General features: G+C 34.4%; 1 protein-coding gene across 16 annotated transcripts in view; it reads left to right on the top strand.

The window, feature by feature from the left end:
• PTPRK (protein tyrosine phosphatase, receptor type K) overlaps positions 1-22,067 on the top strand; it is a 612,580-nt gene that overhangs the window by 559,031 nt on the left and 31,482 nt on the right. For 2 of the 16 annotated variants that reach the window (XM_027551483.1, XM_027551480.1), the window contains exons 14-19: positions 7,466-7,604; positions 8,618-8,659; positions 10,660-10,689; positions 16,325-16,485; positions 18,225-18,260; positions 20,345-20,356. In XM_027551483.1, the coding sequence (XP_027407284.1) occupies positions 7,466-7,604; positions 8,618-8,659; positions 10,660-10,689; positions 16,325-16,485; positions 18,225-18,260; positions 20,345-20,356 (420 nt within the window). Of the gene's footprint in view, positions 1-7,465; positions 7,605-8,617; positions 8,660-10,659; positions 10,690-16,324; positions 16,486-18,224; positions 18,261-20,344; positions 20,357-21,237; positions 21,796-22,067 lie in introns of those variants that run through there. The other 14 variants (XM_027551496.1, XM_027551485.1, XM_027551493.1 and 11 more) reach the window with 11 other exon arrangements.

Here is a 22,067-nt window from a genome sequence, read left to right as displayed (position 1 = left end):
CTCCACATTGCCTTTGTGTATGTGCAGAAATTATAAACGGGGCTCAGGGGTGCAGTCACTGTAATAGCTTTTTGCTCTCTTTGAAGAAAATAGAAAATGCTCACTTAGGGGCTACTGCTTGTGTTTCCATTAATGAATCTTCTAAGCTTGAATGATTTTAAATAGAATATTTATGTTCCTTGGTTTAGTAGGGCAAAAACTTGGAGAAATGCATGGGATTAAGTATCTAATGTAATAAATTTATGCAGACATTTCATAAAAAATGCTGTTGGTAATAATAAGTCATAACTAAAGACTTTGAGGAGGATTCACAATCAGTGGAAAATAACCACCAAATCGTATCTTCCTGAAGAATTTGATTACCTTCTCCACTCAAGATTTAAACTGATTTGAAGCATTGAAACAGTGGCTGACTTTATTTTTGGGGGCTCCAAAATCACTGCAGATAGTGATTGCAGCCATGAAATTAAAAGACGCTTACTCCTTGGAAGGAAAGTTATGACCAACCTAGATAGCATATTCAAAAGCAGAGACATTACTTTGCCAACAAAGGTCCATCTAGTCAAGGCTATGGTTTTTCCAGTGGTCATGTATGGATGTGAGAGTTGGACTGTGAAGAAAGCTGAGCACTGAAGAATTGGTGCTTTTGAAGTGTGGTGTTGGAGAAGACTCTTGAGAGTCCCTTGGGCTGCAAGGAGATCCAACCAGTCCATCCTAAAGGAGATCAGTCCTGGGTGTTCACTGGAAGGACTGATGCTGAAGATGAAACGCCAATACTTTGGCCACCTCATGCGAAGAGTTGACTCATTGGAAAAGACCCTGATGCTAGGAAGGATTGGGGGCAGGAGGAGAAGGGGACGACAGAGGATAAGATGGCTGGATGGCATCACCGACTCGATGGACATGAGTCTGGGTGAACTCTGGGAGTTGGTGATGGACAGGGAGGCCTGGCGTGCTGCAATTCATGGGGTTGCAGAGTCGGATATGACTGATCGACTGAACTGAACTGAAGCATTGACAAACAACTCTTTTGCACAAGACTTGTAATCATGACAAACAAGCTGTCTTACCCAACTCAGATGAAGAAGCTTTGTTTTTGGGGTTTTTTTTTTGTTTTTTTCTTAGCTACTTGGTTAATATTAATTGAAGTCCAGTGTTTTATAAGGACATATATTCTATGACTTTAAAGTAGTAACACTGTTTTACATAATAAATTATAAATGTTTCACTACTTTGCACCCTGAATACACCTGCAGGGTTTCAGTATCTTTGGTCAGAAGTTTACTTTTAGATTTGACTATTATTTCTGGAAATATGTTTAGATTAACTCATGAGAAAATCAGTGTTATTAAATGAAACTTCTAAAACTTTTCAGTCTTCTGTATTTGAAATTATTTAGCCATCACCTGCATGTCACTTTTGTTATATAATTACTAATCGCAGTTAGTATTAAGGCTGGCTGTTCATACTGTGTATATGGTGAGAGATGTCTACCTTTGGATGATCCTAGTAGTTCTGAAGATTCTTATGAAATATAACATGTGCTACTTAAAGCATAATATCCTTGTAAGTTTATCTCATAATAGCATTTGTTTAATTGAATTAAAATGCTATATTAAAAATAGATTTACCTCATTAAACAAGAAATAATCTTCCAAAGCATTGCAAAAAGATTAATTCTGGGAGTTACGGCAGAAAATCACAAAGGAATTATGCATACCCTCTGAAAGGCATGTGTCGGAGAAGGCAATGGCACCCCACTCCAGTACTCTTGCCTGTAAAATCCCATGGATGGAGGAGCCTGGTAGGCTGCAGTCCCTGGGGTCGCTAAGAGTCGGACACGACTGAGTGACTTCACTTTCACTTCTCACTTTCATGCATTGGAGAAGGAAATGGCAACCCACTCCAGTGTTCTTGCCTGGAGAATCCCAGGGACGGGGGAGCCTGGTGGGCTACTGTCTATGGGGTCACACAGAGTCGGACACGACTGAAGTGACTTAGCAGCAGCAGCTGAAAGGCATGTATAACATAGAACCTTATTAGAGAAAGCTTTAAATCGTGAATCATGATGATTTGTTGCATGCCCTAAAGTTTATTCTAGAGATTTCTACATCAAACATTCTGTCTCCCTATCTCAAGCAGTAACTGTGTCAAGCCAATCCAATTTGACAAACAATTTATTGCAAACAATAAATATATTCCTTTTAGTTTTATATCCAACTTTGAAATATATTCCCCCTGCTTTTATTGAATATCTATGTATATGTAGATAAATATGTAAATATAGTTACATAAACATGCACAGTGACATACGTGTGCATTCCTGACGTGGCTGTTGGGAAAGAAGAGATCTCCAATATATTTAATGCATGTTTTGATGAATTGATGAACCTTAACATGTAGTTTGAAATGTGGTAAGAAATTCAGTCTGAGTCAGACTTGCCTGTGGATCTCCAGGAGGTGAGGGTCGACAGTTTGGCCTCAAGCCAAACAACAGGGAGGAACACAGCCCCAACCATCAACAGAAAATTAGATTAAAGATTAACTGAGCATGGCCCCACACATCAGAACAAGACCCAGTTTCCCATACAGTCAGTTTCCCATCAGGAATCTTCCATAAGCCTCTTATCCTTATCCATCAAAGGACAGACAGAATGAAAACCACAGTCAGAGAACACTAACCAAACTGATCACATGGACCACAGCCTTGTCTCACTCAATGAAACTATGGGCCATGCAATATAGGGCCAACTAAGACTGATGGGTCATGGTGGAGAGTTCTGACAAAACGTGGTCCACTGGAGAAGGGAATGGCAAACCACTTCAGTATTCTTGCCTTGAGAATCCCATGAACAGTATGAAAAGGCAAAAAGATAGGACACTGAAAGATGAACTCCCCAGATCAGTAGGTCCCCATTATGCTACTGGAGAAGAGTGGAGAAATAACTCTAGAAAGAATGAAGAGACAGAAACAAAGCAAAAACAACGCCCAGTTGTGGATATGACTGGTGATGGAAGGAAAGTCTGATGCTATAAAGAACAGTATTGCATAGGAACCTGGAATGTTAGGTCCATGAATCAAGGCAAATTGGAAGTGGTCAAACAGGAGATGGCAAGAGTGAACATTGACATTTTAGGAATCAGTGAACTAAAATGGACTGGAATGGGTGAATTTATTCAGATGACCATTATATCTACTACTGAGGGCGAGAATCCCTTAGAAGAAATGGAGTAGCCCTCATAGTCAACAAAAGAGTCTGAAATGCAGTACTTGGGTGCAATCTCAAAAATGACAGAATGATCTCTGTTTATTTCCAAGGCAAACCATTCAGTATCACAGTAATCCAAGTATATGCCCCAACTGCTAATGTTGAAGAAGCTGAAGTTGAACGATTCTGTGATAACCTACAAGACCTTGTAAAATTAACACCAAAAAGGATGTCCTTTTCATCATAGGGGACTGGAATGCAAAGGTAGGAAGTCAAGAGATACCTGGAGTAACAGGCAAGTTTGGCCTTGGAGTACAAAATGAAGCAAAGGCTAACAGAGTTTTGCCAAGAGAACACACTGGTCATAGCAAACACCCTCTTCCAACAACACAAGAGATGATTTTACACATGGACATCACCAAATGGCCAATACTGAAATCAGATTGATTATATTCTTTGCAGCTGAAGATGGAGAAGCTCTATAGAGTCAGCAAAAAACAAGACCTGGAGCTGACTGTGGCTCAGATCCTGAATTCCTTATTGCAAAATTCAGAGATAAACTGAAGTAGGGAAAATCACTAGACCATTCAGGTATGACCTAAATCAAATCCCTAAACAATTATACAGTGGAAGTGACAGATAGATTCAAGGGATTAAATCTGATAGACAGAGTACCTGAAGAACTATGGACAGAGGTTTGTGACATTGTACAGGAAACAGTGATCAAGACCATCCCCAAGAAAAAAAAATGCAGAAAGGCAAAATGGTTGTCTGAGAAGACCTTACAAATAGCTGAGAAACGAAGAGAAGTGAAAGGCAAAGGAGAAAAGGAAAGATATACCCATTTGAATGCAGAGTTACAAAGAATAGCAAGGGAGATAAGAAAGCCTTCCTCAGTGATCAATACAAAGAAGTAGAGGAAAACAGTAGAATGGGAAAGACTAGAGATCCTTCAAGAAAATTAGAGATACCAAGGAAACATTTCATGCAAAGATGAGCACAATAAGACAGAAATGGTATGGACCTAACAGAAGCAGAAGATATTAAGAAAAGGTGGCAAGAAAACACAGAAGAACTGTACAAAAAAGATCTTCACAACCCAGGTAATCACGATGGTGTGATCACTCACCTAGAGCTGGACATCCTGGAATGCGAAGTCAAGTGCCCTTAGGAAGCATCACTACGAACAAAGCTAGAGGAGGTGATAGAATTCCAGTTGAGCTATTTCAAATCCTAAAAGATGATGCTGTGAAAGTGTTGCACTTTGCACATATGCCAGCACATTTGGAAAACTCAGGAGTGACCACAGGACTAGAAAAGGTCAGTTTTCATTCCAATCCCAAAGAAAGACAATGCCAAATAGTGTTCAAACTACTGCACAATTGCACTCATCGCACACGCTAGTAAAGTAATGCTTAAAATTCTCCAAGCCAGACTTAAGCAATACGTGAACCATGAACTTCCAGATGTTCAAGCTGTTTTTAGAAAAGGCAGGGGAACCAGACATCAAATTACCAACATTCGTTGGATCATAGAAAAAGCAAGAGTTACAGAAAAACATCTACTTTTGCTTTATTGACTACACCAAGGCCTTTGACTGTGTGGATCACAACAAACTGTGGAAAATTCTTCAAGAGATGGGAATACCAGACCACCTTACCTGCCTCCTGAGAAATATGTATGCAGGTCAAGAAGCAACAATTAGAACCAGACATGGAACAAAGGACTGGCTCCAAATTGGGAAAGGAGCACATCAAAGCTGTATATTGTTACCTTGGTTATTTATCTTATATGCAGAGTATATCATACGAAGTGCCGGGCTTGATGAAGCACAAGCTGGAATCCAGAATGCCAGGAGAAATATCAATAACCTCAGATATGCAAATGACACCACCCTTAGGACAGAAAGCAAAAAGGAACTGAAGAGCCTCTTGATGAAAGTGGAAGAGGAGAGTGAAAAAGCAGGCTTAAAACTCAACATTCAAAAAACTAAGATCATGGCATCCTTTCCCATCACTTCATAGCTAATAGGTGGGAAAACAATGGAAACAGTGACAGACTTTATTTTCTTAGGCTCCAAAATCACTGCAGATGGTGACTGCAGCCATGAAATTAAAAGATGTTTGCTCCTTGGGGAAAAAAAAAGCTATGGCCAATCTAGATAGCATATTTAAAAGCAGAGACATTACTTTGCCGACAAAAGTCCACTAGTCAAAGCTATGGTTTTTCTAACAGTCATGTACGGATGTGAGAGTTGGACTATAAAGAAAGCTGAGCACCGAAGAATTGATGCTTTTAAACTGTGGTATTGCAGAAGACTCTTTAGAGTCCCTTGGACTGCATGGAGATCAAACCAGTCAAGCCTGGAAGGAAATCAGTCCTGAATATTCATTGGAAAGACTGATGCTGAAACTGAAACTGCATACTTTGGCCACCTAATGCAAAGTATTGACTCACTGGAAAAGCCCCTGATACTGTGAAAGATTGAAGGCAGGAGAAGGGGATGACAGAGGATGAGATGGTTGGATGGCATCACTGAATCAATGGGCATGAGTTTGAGCAAGCTGTGGGAGTTGATTATGGACAGGGAAGCGTGGCGTGCTGCAGTCCGAGGGGGTCTCAGAGTCAGAAGCGACTGAGCGAATGAACTGAACTGAACTTCTAGTTGAGATTGGAAATTCCCTGAAGGCTGGATACATGGCAAGTGTCGTCAGAAAGGATAACTCCCTTGCTTAATGAAGAAGCAACTGAAGGCTTGCTTTTCTTTCTTGAGAATTATAATTATCAGATACTGGTCCATGGGGAATTTTATCCTATCCAATCGAAATAATATGTTAAGATGGTTATAGTGAATTACTTTGGAGAGTTAACTGTGTTATCTGTAACACTTTTCTTCAAACTATGTTTCCTACTGATTTACCTTTAAATTGCCATTTTATGAAATGATGCTGATACTGGATTTATTTGTTCTTTTTCATTTACTCCTTGGATAAATTAAAAGTTAACCTGTGTCAGTCCCCTTTGGGAGGAGACTGTGTCTAGTTGAAACACTGGAGTAGATATTTAAATGTGTGGGTTTGTAGAGAAAGAAGAGGTTGGAAGTAGAAGCCAAGAGAGAAAAGCTAAAGAAGAAAGGATTGAATATAGAAAAATGGATACTTGTTAAAACGGAATTTAATTATCCACTAGAAAGGTCTGAGATCAGATTTAGGGATCCCCTTGTTTGTTCATTCAGCCATCATCTCTTGACACTGCTTTAAGGCAGTTTCCTAAATGTGCGTAATTCTAAGAATCACCTGTTCTCTTGTCACATCGATTCTTAGCAAGAAGGGGCCATGGACCTGGAAACATTGAGAAATGCTGCTTTAGAAGATGTGTTAGATTTTGTCTCTGTTCTTGAGGAATTTACAATTTATTCCGTATCTCTAAGCCTCAGGTTTTTTTTTTTTTTTTTTTAATCTGTAAAATGTAGATAATAATGTTTTCCTTGCCAGTTTTCAAGGCAAATAAAAGAAAAATGTCTTCGGAGGTCTACTGGAGCTTGTAGATTGTTTAAGATTTGTAATATTAATTGTTTTTGTATGTGAGAAATGGTGGTTGCTTTGAGAAAGAAAGAAAGTGAGGAGATACAAAGAATTAAAAAAAAACTTTCATCTTCTCAATGTTCTGTTTTTCAAGTTTATATTCTGGATTTTATTTGTTAAGAGGATGTGAAATATTCCTTGACAAATTTGTTTTCCATTGGTTATTCTTGTCTTCCTCCAAACCAGCAATTTATTTCAAATCTTTTAAATCATATCATAAACTCACACCTCCAGCACTTACACTGTAATCCCTTGTGTCCCAGATAAATGCCATTGGCACTACCTTAATGGGTCATGCATGGCACCTTGCAGCTGAGCAGAGAAGGACTTGTTGAATGAAGTGGTAAAAGAATGAATCTCTAAATCCAACCGCATCTCTTTCCACTATACTCATGGCTAAAAATCCTGTGTCCTTACTTTTAAGGACACTTGAAGAAAAATAGTTCATCATTCCTTTTATTTTTTTATGTTAACAACATCCCTTTTCAAAAAACACTTCCCTTAACCTTAAATCTCTCATGTTGGAGTTTAGCATGCTACCATATTTATATTTTCAAGTTACTTTTATTCAAATAAAATAAATTGTCTTTCTGTAGTTATCTTTAGCTGGGAATAATTTTCCTTTCTGTGATAATTAGCTGCTTTCAGTAATTTATTTTTTGATTCATTTAGCAGCAGCAACAGAAGAACCAGAAGTGATTCCAGACCCAGCCAAGCAGACTGACAGAGTAGTGAAAATCGCAGGAATTAGTGCTGGGATTTTGGTGTTCATCCTCCTGCTCCTAGTAGTCATATTAGTTGTAAAAAAGAGGTAAGACCTGATTTTGTTCTGTCCCACTCATTCACTGTTTATGTCATGGTTACTAGTTTTCAGACACTTCTTTGTTTCCCTGAGCTCTTTTTAAATGAGAATAAACAACAGAATTGAATTTTAGCAATATTGCCAGCATCTAAGTATATTTCTCCTGCTTGGAAAATAAATTCTAATTGGTTATTTGCAGTTTAATTTTGGATATAAAATTTGCTTTTGTCAATTTAACCTTGAAATCAATGTATGAATTAAATTCCGCAAATGCTTGAGATATTAATGTATCTTATATTTTGAAGTTTTTTTTATTATACATGGCAAAATAAGAGTTTCTTATGATATTTGGTCTATGAATTATTTTGCACTTTTACTGTTTTTCTAAATGTTGACTACAAATAAGATATGAGAAATATGAACATTATTTTATGAAGTTGTATATTAATATTCACTGACTAAATACTTTAGCACTTTAATATGAAGAACCAAATTTTTAAATTGAGCATTAGTGTGTTATACTATATCAACGAATATCGCCATCTTCTGGAATTATATGAAGATATTAAGACCTACAGGAATTTAAATTGAATTATATTTGGTACATTAAGGTATACATCTACCAGAAAGCATTTCAAAGAATACAGTTTTTATCATTTGAACTTTTTCTTATTCTATAAAATATCATTATCTGTAAGGCATTGCTTTAGAAATTAATGGAACTCTCCAATCCTTCCAATCATATGTTTTAAACAATATTACAATCTGGAAGGATTACTAAAAAACCTTTGCTAAGTATAGTTCTAAAATATTGGTGTATAGATGTATTTCTCATTCATTAATTATATTGAATATAATAAAAGATGTTGCTTACTTTATACTAAATCATATAATATACTATTTTGATTGTTATTTTGTACTCAAAATAAATCATGAATAATACAGATGACTCATACTACATGTTTAATGATTCCATAAGAGTTTATTTTAATGTATTGCCTCTTTACAATTACCCCCTGGAGATATATATGTTGGAGAAGACACATCTGCATTAGAAACATTAGGTATGCATTATAGTGTTTTGTGTTAAATTAACTACATACGTGCTTTCCCCAATAGTGCTTTCTCTTTTTGCTGTTGTCTACCTCTGTGGTTGGAAATTATATCATATTTGAGACAGGAAGGTTTAAACATTTTACTAATAAATTTGCCAATCAAGATCAATAAAATCATTGAATACAACTTTCAGATCTTATGTTTCTACTTAGTTTAAATTTATATTTGGAGAGTTAAACTAAACTCTCTATATTTAGAGAGTTAACTTTGCTTTAGAGTTAAAAGTATTTCAGCTACTTCAGGCTGGATATGAAAACATGAAAATGGCCTCTGGTTTTGTCTTAGTTAAAATTGGGTTAATACTGGTTTTATGGGTTAATTATTTGAAAACACTTATTTGTTGTGGTAGCCTTTCTAATCTGTGGCTGTTTGTTTCAAAAATAACCAAAAACGAAACATAAATTTTCTAAAGTACATCAAAACAATCTCTAAGCATGATTTTTTGGTGTGGTTAAAATGTTCTGACAACTCTCTAAAACTGCCTAACGCATCAAATTCTTTTCCTGGTTCATATTTTAAATGGTTGGATAAATGAGCCTCTCTATTAAAATGTTTAATGTTTGAGTTTTCATAATTATGCTTTAATTGATTGTCTCCTACTAGGAAGTATGCTAGGGTTTTTGTTTTTTTATTTTCTCTTCCTCATCACTACCTCTAGGACTAGAGAAGTTGCAATTTTATAGGTAGATAAAGTTACATGCTTAGGTATATTATCTTCTGTATAATATAACCAAGAATCCCTTACGTATCTAAGAAACCTCATAATAACTTTTAGTTATATGTAGTATATCACACATATACTGTGTATGATTTAATCATAAATATGTTTGTTATACATACACAAAAGTATAGGTATTATAACAATGTTAGATAGCATCAAAGTTAACAATTTTAGTATATCATGTAGTCTCCCTATATGATATGCTAATATACAAATTTATAATAAAAATAATGGAAAAGTAAATCATTTTAGCCTTGCATTATCTTTACTTTTATGGGAAATTGTTAATTTTAAGAGACTTTATCTCTTACTAGGAGTAATATATGTAGGTATATTTCTCACGTTGAAAAAAATTTCTGTGTATTTTTGGTTGTTATATAAAGAAATGGTTTGGAATTTAGTAAAATTCTGCAGTGAAGGGTCTATATAAAGTAAGTTTTTAGGCTAAGAAAAGGGATATTGCATCTTTCAAAACGCAAAGTCATTTTAATTTAATCACTGTTGAATTATTTCCAAATGTATGCCATTTTTTCATTGGTTATGTATTATTTTAAATTTGCAGCATGAATACATTAATAATTCCAAACATAAATTTGAAATTATGTTTCAGTACAGTAAATGTATATGATATCATGGTCACATACATCTGCTGTAGAAATGCCTTTGTGCATATATAGTATATGGTGCATATGTATATTCACATAATATATGTATGTACCTGTGTATTAATAAGATTTAATGACTTATTTATAGAAATTAATGTGTCATTCTGCATATATTCTATATTAACCTAATAGATCTTTATGTTTTGTATTTAAAGAAAAATAGTCAATTTAGTGTAGAAGTTCTATACACAGCTATTCCATCTGTCATGACATTTAGATGGTAATGGATGATATTATGCTTAACTGCATGTTAAAAATACACAATCCATTTAATTTTTCAATTTTTTTGGCTATAGAAAAGTCAGCATGTTATTTTTTCCAAATTATGTATTTTAAATTTTATTTTCTATTGCGTATCTGTCTGTTTAATTGCATGGCGAAAGATATCTAACCAATGCATGAGCAAATTGAAATCCAAACAACAACAACAAAAAAACATGAATTTTATTTTATTTTATTTTACTTTTTAACGCACATTTTTCTGCTTTATTGAATGTGACAGAGTCACGCTTTTCATTCACCATTGCTTCTCTTTTTCCACTGTCTGTGATTTGCTTGCCAGGAGGAGCTACTATTCTTACTCCTACTACCTGTAAGTAGAAAATGGGTGATATACGACTTTACATGTGTTAAAGATGCAGTATCCCTTTTCAAAAAAAAACAACAAACCAAAAACAGAATGTTTGCAATTTTGATGACTGCAAAAAAAGTATTTTTCTGGACTCTAAAGCTATAAAGTTTACTAATTAACCTATTTTATTAATAGGTTATTTTTAAAAAGGGATATTGTATTTCTGTATGTTCAGCTACTTTTAATTTTTATTTACGATTTTCCATAAGTAGTCATAGTCTATAGCCCAAAGCATCATTTACATACTTAAGTCAAACCTGTACATTATCAATATGATATCTCACTCATCCGGTAGAGATAGTGGTTGCAATTCACTAATACCTATTTTTACATGTGTGTGCTTTAGTTGCTCAGTCGTGTCCGACTCTTTGCAATCCCATGGACTGTAGTCCGCCAGGCTCATCTGTCCATAGGGATTCTCCAGGCAAGAATACTGGAGTGGGTTGCCTTGCCCTCTTCCAGGGGATCTTCCCAACCCAGGGCTCAAACCCAAGTCTCCCCCATTGCAGGCGGATTCTTTACCGTCCGAGCCACACTGTTATATCTGAAAAAAATGACCCAACTGATGTATTCATAGAAGAACATTCAAAATGCCTTCACAGAATGCAAATCAGGTCAGGTCTGACTGTGATAACTTCTCTCCACATTTCCAGGAATCCGGGATGGGTTGTGACTTCAGAACACCTTTGGTTTAGCTATGTAGGCAATCAGTATGCTCTGGTGAAAACGAATGGATAAAAATTATAATGTGGCAGTGATAAATAAAAAAATCTTTTTAGAGAAGAAATTTCGAGTTTATTTATTATGACTTAAATAGGACAATGATTTTGTAAAACCAAGATGAAAAAAGAAAGGCTGTCAACCTAAACAAAACATAATAGGTGTTACATATCCTTTTTTGTGCTCCAAAGTTTTAGCTCTTCCTATGCTTAAGTATGAAATGCTACTCTTGATGAGGAAGGAGAGTGTTGTCCAGTCTGTTTCAATAATCATTCTCAGCTTATTACCTTAAATTCCAGCGTATACATTCAGTCCAAAGGAATGATACAACAGAGTATTCTTGGTCATTGCTTGATCAATATTTGATCCACCAAATTTTGAGAGTCAAGGATTTTGATTAAGTATTTGGTGCACATATCCCACAGTATTTACTTCACTAAGTAAATTTAAGTTAGCTTTACAGAAAGATTTGGTGAGAGTCTCAATGACTATAACAGAATTCTGCCAACAGTTTAAATATTATAAACATTTGGCTTTTCAAAATCTGATAAAATAAGCAGGTGTAAAGTAACAGTGCTCCTAGCTTATTGTGATGGATCATAATATCCTTGTTAAATCATGTTTGATGAAGCCAAAGGTAATTAAATGTACCGTTTCATACAATGATGGAGCACTTTTCCTCTTTATAGCCCACCCATATATCCACCTGCAGAAGTTTATGCTGTTGGCTGCTTTGATAATGAAAGTCATTTGCACATCTGTCAAACTCAAGTAGTTGCAAAATGATCTGCTTAACTGTCCTGAAGCGTACATTATATATGCTGGTTTCTCAGATGGAGACAAAATATCAAACATGCAGGAATCAATAAATATTTAATTCTGAGAACATCAATAAGGTTACCATTAGTCATCCATTTATCTATAATATTAGGATTAGATTGCCTTTTTATAGACGTGTGGCATTTCTGTATTCTAGACTGTGCATTAGGCTTTGATACTGTTACTGAAGTACTTAGGGTTCCTGGCATTATCAATCATAATTAGAAAAAAGTTTAACAGACTTATGTTTTTAAAAGCTGCTTAAACAGATCTAGTGAAGCAAATCTAAATTAGACAAGTTTTTAAAAGAAATGTAGAAATAAATTATAGTAAAATTTAAAAGAAAACCAGATGTAATCTTTGAACTAAAAATTCATTGGCATCGTCATAGTAACTGTCAGTTCTTGATCAAAGCACTTAACTCTAGTGATAATATTTATTTCTTTTGTAATAACCTGAATTAAAGCCTACCTCACAGGGTTGTTGTGAGGATTAAGGTATTAAAAAAAGCTGACAATACATGGTTGGCAGATATCAACAAAGGTTTTATATATATTCTCTCATAATCTATCTACTAACAAAGGTTTGTGAATCTGAAAAGTAAAAGTCCTTCATTGCTATGAAATCTTTTACCTGTCATGCATTTGACAAGTTCATTACTTCTTATTTTTTCTCAATCATAAAATGTTTAAATTATATATTTTAAGGTAAAGCCTCAAAATTTAAACGTCTTTACCATTTGCTTCAATCTATCTGTCTTCAAATTTTTACATTGTTTTTAATCCAAATTTCAAGTTGTCTTATTTTTAGCCACGTCAATCTCTCAGAATTTTTGAGGAATAAATTTATTCTTTCTTCTTATCCAAGAAACAAAGACTGAAAGTTATTTCTTCAACTCTTTTTTAAACTTTAAAATGGCAAAGCATTTGTGCTACATCCACATTCTTCTCAAATTTATAACAACTAATCTTTAACTCTTAGAGCAGTGACTGCTTCATATTATAATACACATGGTAATGTGACAATTAAAAAAAAGTAACTGGATATAGTATAAGGGCTTAGGCCTTGGAAGCAGGTCATTCTTTACTGCATATTAGATTAATAACCTTGGGCAAGATATTTAACTTGTAAGCCTCAGTGAACTCATCTATACAATTAGAAATCTCATGCCTCCTTCAGTTCATTGATTTGAGAATTAATTGAGTTAACAAATGACAAGTGCCGAGCATATAAGAGACCTAATTCATCCATTCAATCAAGTATTTATTGAGTGTCTGCTATGTGCCGGACACTGCTCGGAGTGCTAGGGCTATACAGAGGGGTCGTCCCTTCATGGAACACACAGTGGGAAAAACAAAAGGATCCTTGCAATGATAATGTGATAAGTATTATTATAGGCAGAAAACATGGGGCTTTAAAAATACCTACCAGGGAAACCTAGTCTGAGAAAGGTTGTATATGCTCAGTTAGAGAAGTCTCCCTGATGAGGCAAGACAGAATTGGAAGTTAACCAGATATTAGAGGTAAAAGAACAATGTAGGCCGAAGAACAAATAGCCTATAGGCAAGTTTGGAACTATCTTAGAGGTAAGTTTGAAAAGTGAAGGCTGTAGAATAACCTATGACCTACTGATGTATAATTTGCCCCATCATTCAGTTCAGTTCAGTCGCTCAATCGTGTCCGACTCTTTGCGACACCATGAGTCGCAGCACGCTAGGCCTCCCTGTCCATCACAAACTCCCGGAGTTCACTCAGACTCACGTCCATCGAGTCAGTGATGCCATCCAGCCAACTCATCCTCTGTCGTCCCCTTCTCGTCCTGCCCCCAATCCCTCCCAGCATCAGAGTCTTTTCCAATGAGTCAACTCTTCTCATGAGGTGGCGAAAGTACTGGAGTTTCAGCTTTAGCATCATTCCTTCCAAAGAAATCCCAGGGCTGATCTCCTTTAGAACGGACTGGTTGGATCTCCTTGCAGTCCAAGGGACTCTCAAGAGTCTTCTCCAACACCACAGTTGAAAAGCATCAATTCTTTGGCACTCAGCCTTCCTCACAGTCCAACTCTCACATCCATACATGACCACAGGAAAAACCATAGCCTTGACTAGACGGACCTTTGTTGGCAAACTAATGTCTCTGCTTTTGAATATGCTATCTAGGTTGGTCATAACTTTCCTTCTAAGGAGTAAGCGTCTTTTAATTTCACATACACTCTTCCAAAAAATAGGACCACTTGAAAGAATAAGAAAATATACATATTTAGATTCGTGACTTCTCTTTAAAAATAATTTTAAAATTAGAAACTATTCTGGGATCAAGTGCCAATGTTCACTTAGGTAATTTGCCCCCTAAATTACTCTCCAATTCCCCACAATCCCCACCCTTCTTTGTGCTGTCTCACTATGGGAAGCAACACTTTTATATTCCCTGTCTAAAACCTGTTAGGAGTTTTACGGAGCTTTTGCCCACTAGCCTAGAAAAAAGAGGTAAGAGATCTTTCAATGAATAGAGCAAATATTGCTGCTAAATAATGGTGGTGGTGACGTGGTTGTGACGACGTAGTGGTCGTGGTAGTGGTGGTGGTAGTTTTTGTTATACTTTTGTCATTGTTTTATTATTGATAATACTATCCTTATCATTGTTATTATTTCTAAAATGTATGCCATTTCCATCTCTAAAGCTTAGTTTATGACTATCTTAGGTGTCATGTATGCTATGTCAATATATTGGATATTGTTGGGTATGTATGCTTGAGGCTAAGGACTATAATTCTCAGAGAAAAATGTCCTACACATGAGTAGCTATCAAATTAATAGATTAATTTTCTAAAGGAAAAGCTTTTGGACATAAACACAACTACTAAATAAATAACTTTTTTAACATATTTGTAGTATATCAGTATATTTATTCTAGTACAGATACTAATGAGAATCAGAAAAATTTACCCTAGTTAATAATCCAGCTGAGAAATGGTATTCTTAAAATAACTAAAATATATTTCCAAGGCCTCTAAACTGCTGCCATAAACTTAGAACATAATCTGGCAAACTGTAGGCATTGAGAGTCCCTTTCTTTTTATTAATATGAGATGAATTTTATATACCTTAGTTTTTTAATTGCATGTTTCATGTGTAACATTCACAACGAACCAGATTGTATTTCACATCCTTGGTATGTAAGATAAAGATGTCAGTGTCTGAGGAGCTCAAAAGTCTAACTCTGCTCATTTCCAAATCTCCTGTGTCATTTATGTAGCTGCATCTGTGAGGCCATTTGTAGTTGGCACTCTGCCATGGGGTTCTGAAACATATTTTTAGGATCTGACCATGTTTGTTATTCAATATTATGATCATTTGCATAATACCTCTACACAGCATTTTCCAAACTCTTCTCAAAGTACTTTTCTTATAAAGTACATAATTTCCCCATATATTCCTGAGTATTTGCCTTGTATCAAGCTGCAGTTGATTCTACAAATTTCCTGATTAGGTTTGGATTAATGTTATATAAATATATTTAAAAGTGTTAATTCTACACACTGCACTTTTACTGAACAAAAAGACAAAGAGTGAAGAATAGAGTTTGTCTATTTTAACTGGATGACTGTAATAAAATAAACTTTAAAAAGTAGTCATGTTATTTCCACAGAACATCTTCTGAAATTTTGATCAAGCGTGTTAATCACCCAGAAGAAAAACCAAAATTTAGCATTAACTTTTCTTTGAACAACACTACTAAGGAAGCATTTACTTACTGTTTTAATAAAGTATAGTTATGCTTTATGATAATTTATTGTAATGATAAAATACAAGAAGTGATGAGATATTTGGGTTGACAGCTTGAATGTTAAAATATCCATATGACAAATAAAACAGTTTTATAGCAATCAACAGATATTGTTTGGATGTCAAACTTAATTCCTGAAATTATGACATATTCTTAGAGTTTCTAAACCAAATCTATATCTTTACCCTCGGGCTTTCCTGAACTACTTACTGCTGGTGTCAGTTCTCCTTCAAGCCTCACACTAAGGTTTCCCTTTCGTATTTGTCTTGGCAGCAAGCTTGCTAAGAAACGCAAAGATGCTATGGGGAACACCCGGCAGGAAATGACACACATGGTAAATGCTATGGATCGAAGCTATGCTGATCAAAGCACTCTGCATGCAGAAGACCCTCTTTCCATCACCTTCATGGACCAACATAATTTTAGTCCAAGATGTAAGTTCTTTACCAAAATTTTGATCAATGACTTTTAAAGCTATTTAATTTCTCTCGAATTCAACACATTAGCTTTTGAATAGTGAGGGGAAATAAGACAGAGAGTGGAAGAAGAAACTGGAAATAGAAAAAGTGATATGGAATAAATGAGTTTATCAGAAGACTTCAGTCTTGATATTTGATTTAGTTTAACTTCAAACTGTATGAATTTTATTACTATAAGAGACATTCATACACCACTCAGACCAAATCTTATTGCTTTAAGTTAAAATAGATTGCCTACATAAAATTAGCTCATGTCAGAATTTATAATTGTTTTGTATTTGAATCTTCCATTGTGTAAGTGTAAGTCTTTGAGATATGAGATATCATAATTCTTTCTGGGAATTATTGGCATGGGAAGTCATTCTATTTAATTATTCTATAGATGCCTCAAGAGTTTCAGTAATAAAAAGTTAACCAGAGAAAAAAGAAATCTACATACTGTTAAGTATCTGGTGTGAAGTCCAAAAATTTACTTGAACTGAGGGATTGACAGGGAATGGTGAAATCCATCTATTCACTCATCTATGTTAAGAATTGCAAATGTTTATCTGTGGAGGCATATCTTTTAAAACAGTTCCTCTGAAGTATTGTTTAATGCCCCATGATCAGTATTACTGTTTATCGTCAAATTTTCTAGAATTTTGTTTATCCCATTCCGTAGCACTGTGTTTATTTTGTTACTTAAAATTAAGTTCAATTACCTGACTGTCTCTTCAAATAAATAAGTGAAATTGGTACTTGAGGAAAGCAAATTGTGTTTATCCTTGGCCTTGTGTTCACAGAGGCATTTGCCACAGATCCCAGTTTGGGAAAAACTGTATAAGGAAAGAAGTAAACAATAGAAGTGTTATTTTTGATACAGATTATAAAAATATGTAGTGGTAAGACTGAGAAAATAAAGTATTTGTAGGTTTATGCATTTATGGCTTTTCAAAAGGGGATGTTTTTTCTGAAATGTTCAGCTTAGTGCAAACTTTTTAAAAATTATTGGCCATGATTTTCCCTGATTTGTACCTATATCACATTAGTAGTTAAGGATATTATAATGAGTCATTTTGGAATTTAGTTTTCATAGTGATAAGGACTTTCTGATCTGTTCTATTTTTTTTCACTGTAAGATAAATAATAGAGAAAAACATAAAACGTTGCTATTGAAAGTTTTGCTAAAAGTATAGATGTATCATTTCTCTAACCACTTGATTTAAAATTAATTAAAGATTTGAAAGAATTTTTGTTTCCAAAGCTTTTCTATCTAATGCCTGTATACCTTATTATGAAGTTTGAATTTAGAAGTATATCTATAAATATACACTTATGAACTTGGAGAAAGGATTAAATCTATTTTCCAAAGTTAGCTAAAGTGGAATGAATATAATTACCTCTCTAAGTACCTCTCACTGGATAGATCTAAATGCATTTTTCCCCCTAATTTTATAATCTTTATAAATTGAAGTTGAATCTTCTTGGTTTTTAAAATTGGACTGACTACTGAACTATAATTATAGATGTACCTTTCCTGATATTTTGAGGTAACCCAAGTTGAGAAAGAGAATGGTCCCTTTGCAGGTTATAGTAATAAAGAAAGTTTAATATTTATATTTCTTAAGAAATGATAAATCTATTTTAAAGGAAAAAAGACTATGAAATACAACTTTAGGGCAATATATTCCTTCATGAGCTTTGTTTTCCTGCAGTGCCCAATGATCCACTTGTGCCGACCGCTGTGTTAGGTGAGGCCCTAATTCTTTGTCATCTTTTTTTGCATGGATCACACCTCCTTGCATGGGTTACAGCTTTGTCTACACAGTATTTACAGGGCAGAAGCAGTTTGATTTTGAAAATGTAGTCCTGATTTTATCAAAGAGAGCAATTGTGATCAACCCAATTAGATCTAGTACATTTCAAATTAGTTGGGTATACTTTTTAAAAACAACTTATCCTTTAATTCTTGGTTCTGTTAGATTTGGAGTGAGTACAAGGACCCTTAATATGAAATATATAACTAATGTTTATATTTGCAAGTTAGTAGAATGAATCCAAATGTACACATTTCAGGGGCCAGTGCTACCAGAATCGCTAGTGTATATATATAAAATATACCTGATTAAAAGGGATTTTTCTAAATCCTCCTAATTTTATAACCACTAAAGAATGCATTTCCAAGTAAACATTTGGCATTTGTGCATTTGCTTTAGTTTTGTCTTAGTTGAGAATTTATAAATGCAGGTAAAATTGCTATAGTATTAATAATGGAGTTTTGCATTCTATATGCACTTTACATGATAAGTGTTATCTGTCAAAAAATTTACATTAAGCCAAGATTTACCACCACATTGGAGAAGGAAATGGCCCACTCCAGAATTCTTGGCTGGAGAATTTCATGAACAGAGAAGCCTGGCGGCCTACAGTCCATGGAGTCGCAAAGAGTTGGCCACGACTGAGCAATTAACACTACCAGTGCATAACATCTAAGACAGCTAGTATTGCTAGTAATAAATAAGACCTTTTCAGCTGTAAAATTAAATAAATCTTTAACAATATATTTAAGAATGCAAAGGGTTTCATTTCGATTTGTGCTCTATCCCTTGACTAATTACACAGCAATGATTCATGACCAGCTGGCTTGTATGTTCACAAGTCGTCTTATCAGTTTGTCCCCCGTGCTTCTAATATTTAAGATTTAATCAGAGAAATGTAGAAATTGCCAGATAAATGTACCTTTAAAATTCCCAGTTCTCATGTTTTATATTTAAATTTCTTTGAACATAAGACATCAGTTTACACATATTTTTATTATCAACATATTTAATGTTTAATTATATTTTCAAAATATGTTAGGACAATACAACTAACTCAGTTAAGTAAAATATACCTTTTTGACTAAAATAGTTATTAAAAGCTAAAATTTTAAAATACAAGGGTATATTCTAAAAGAATCTGTAAGTCAGTGTTTTCTGTCTCTGACTGCACTCTCCCTTTGATATTCCCACCAATAAGGTCAGGGAAGTGAGCTGGGGAATTTGCCCCAAAGGATGGCCTGATCATATAGGGAGGAGCCAGGAATTATGGTCTTTGAGAGGCATCAAATTCCTCTGAAAATGTCATCTTCTGTTGAGCACTGTAGAATAAGGTCAGCATCAAGCTCATAAGTTAAATTCAATGAAGTTATTAAAAATTCAAGGAAAAAGATAGTTACCTGTTAAAATTTCATTATGGTAATATTCAAAGACATGTAAAATTGGGTCTAATAAGTCTCAGTCCGCCTGTGAACTCACAAATATGAACTCACGAAAATATTCATGAAAAATGTCTTTGCTTCCTCTTCAATAAAATGATATAATAATTCTTACCATACCTTCTCCACAGAGCTTAGTAAAGAGAAAATGAGATAATATATAAAGTTTAAAATATTATTGTAATAATTTTCCCATGAAAGAGGATATTTATTTTTAAGGAAGGCTAGGGTTAACACAATAGAATTATAAATCTATTCATTTAAAAAATCATTGTGCATTTTATTTCATTTTGTAAGTCAAGCTGGTTGATATTTTTTATATTTCTTCTTTGAAAGCTAAATAGCTTGTTAATCATACCAAATTTAGAAATGATTTGTTGCATTCTTCATCATTCTTGGAATCACCGTGTTTATAGTTGTTTTACATCAGTTGATTTTGTATTTATAAAGCAATTTTTGAAATCACTTCAAATATTGCTTGATATTAATATCTGCTTACTGATTTAAAAAGAAGTCAGAAACTTTTGTATTGATTCATATTTTTGTTTTCTTGTGTTTTACTGCTGCATTGGGTTAAAGTCCCTATTACTGGTAAGTGTATTGCAAAGAACTATAGAGGACCTTTCCATCAAAGAAATATTTAAAGTTATTCTTAAATGTGTAGTAAGGATAATAATTAGTACATGTACTCTTGCTTCTAGTCGCATTGTTAGGTAATTCAATGAGGTGAGGTAGAAATGTATAGATATTAATAATTCATATGTAATTATTTAAAAAAAATACTGCTCATTGTACTACTGTATTAAGCCTAATGCAAAGCAAAAGGCACTGTCTACCTCATCTTGAGACGTAATCATGTAAGATCTGGAATACGGATGAATCCTCTGTTTCTTACTGAGCCTTTGACAAATGTAAATATTCCACTGCTCCAGCAAGTACAATGTGAGCTCAGGTCTGCTTCACAGAGCACTGACTACCTTTATTCCAGCTTGGGTGATTGCATTTTGCCTTCCTGACATTCTGTTCTCTTTACTTCTTATCCTAAGCTGTATGTTCTGTGATAGTGCCCCAATCAGTGGCTTCTGGATTTAATTTTACAGGGGAGATGTATATTTCTTTATGTCAGTCTATTGATTGCAGTATTTTAGCAAAGGTAGACCAACTGAGTGTCATCTCAGAAAAAATAGTAAACGCTCATGAATCATGGTTGCTAGCAAATGTTTGTGTGTAGAGGGGTGGGAAACCAGAGTAAAAAGTGTCAATTCTTTTGGGTATTTTTAGGTCACAACAGAATCCAACAGAATTTTTTTTTTTTTAATTCAATGTGGAGTTTTAGAAGTAAATGCAAAAGAAAAAACTACGTTCAGTCTAGTAAGAGAAAATAAAGTAAATGCAATCAAGCTAAATTATAGAAGCACACAAATCTGATTGTGGGGTTCTTTTTCTTTTTTTTTTTTTTTTTCCTTCTCCAGGAAGAAAAAATGTTTATCATGGGGACAACAATTCATTTTTTGCCATATCCTATTTGTAGAGTTGGTGATAGAACAGGCAAATGTACCAGCACTTGAAATATGTTTAACTGTTAACTAAATATCGTTCTCTACAGTATGCAGTATCATTAAAACAAAAGTTCCCCTAAGAGTGTACTTTCTCTTCTGTTAATGAGTATGGCAGTATAATGTTTGCCAAAGTAACACCCCTTAAAACATTTGTTTTTTTTTAAAGATGGTAAGTTTAAATGTGATCATTATAAGCATGCTTCTTCTCGTTGTAATGATTAGCACTATGGTCATTAAAATAATATTTATTTTTCAGAGGTAAAATGTTCTTGTTCTTTTCTTCCTTCTTATGACAGAGACTTAAGAGTTTCTTTTCATTTTAAGCTAACAACACAGTTGGGATGGGGCCTGCACTTAAATGTGGGTGGTGAGGGATTTAATGGATTTGTAACTAATTGATTCATTGAAATATTGAAATATTTATTGAGTGACTGCTTTTACCAGGCATTAAGAATAAAAAGAAAAATATGACTCTTGTCTCTACATGCTAAGCATTTAGAGTTTAGTTAGAAAAAGAGATCAAGAAATAAATGATTAAAATATATTGTAAGTGAAATGAATGTAGGAGAACAGAAGGCCATGGGAATGTAAAGCAGGCGCTGTGTAACTCAGCCAAGATGGGCCATGGAGGAATTCCAGAAAAAGTATCTAAATATTTTGTCCCAGAGACAAACCAAGGTTTCTTGTACACAGTAACCAGAAGAGTCAAAATGTATCAGCAATAAAAAACAGCAATAATAGTA

The sequence above is a fragment of the Bos indicus x Bos taurus genome, chromosome 9 (genome assembly GCF_003369695.1).
Source record: "Bos indicus x Bos taurus breed Angus x Brahman F1 hybrid chromosome 9, Bos_hybrid_MaternalHap_v2.0, whole genome shotgun sequence".
Classification (NCBI taxonomy): domain Eukaryota; kingdom Metazoa; phylum Chordata; class Mammalia; order Artiodactyla; family Bovidae; genus Bos; species Bos indicus x Bos taurus.
The sequence above is the reverse complement of the archived record's forward strand: the minus strand, read 5'-3'. Positions and strand labels throughout refer to the sequence as shown.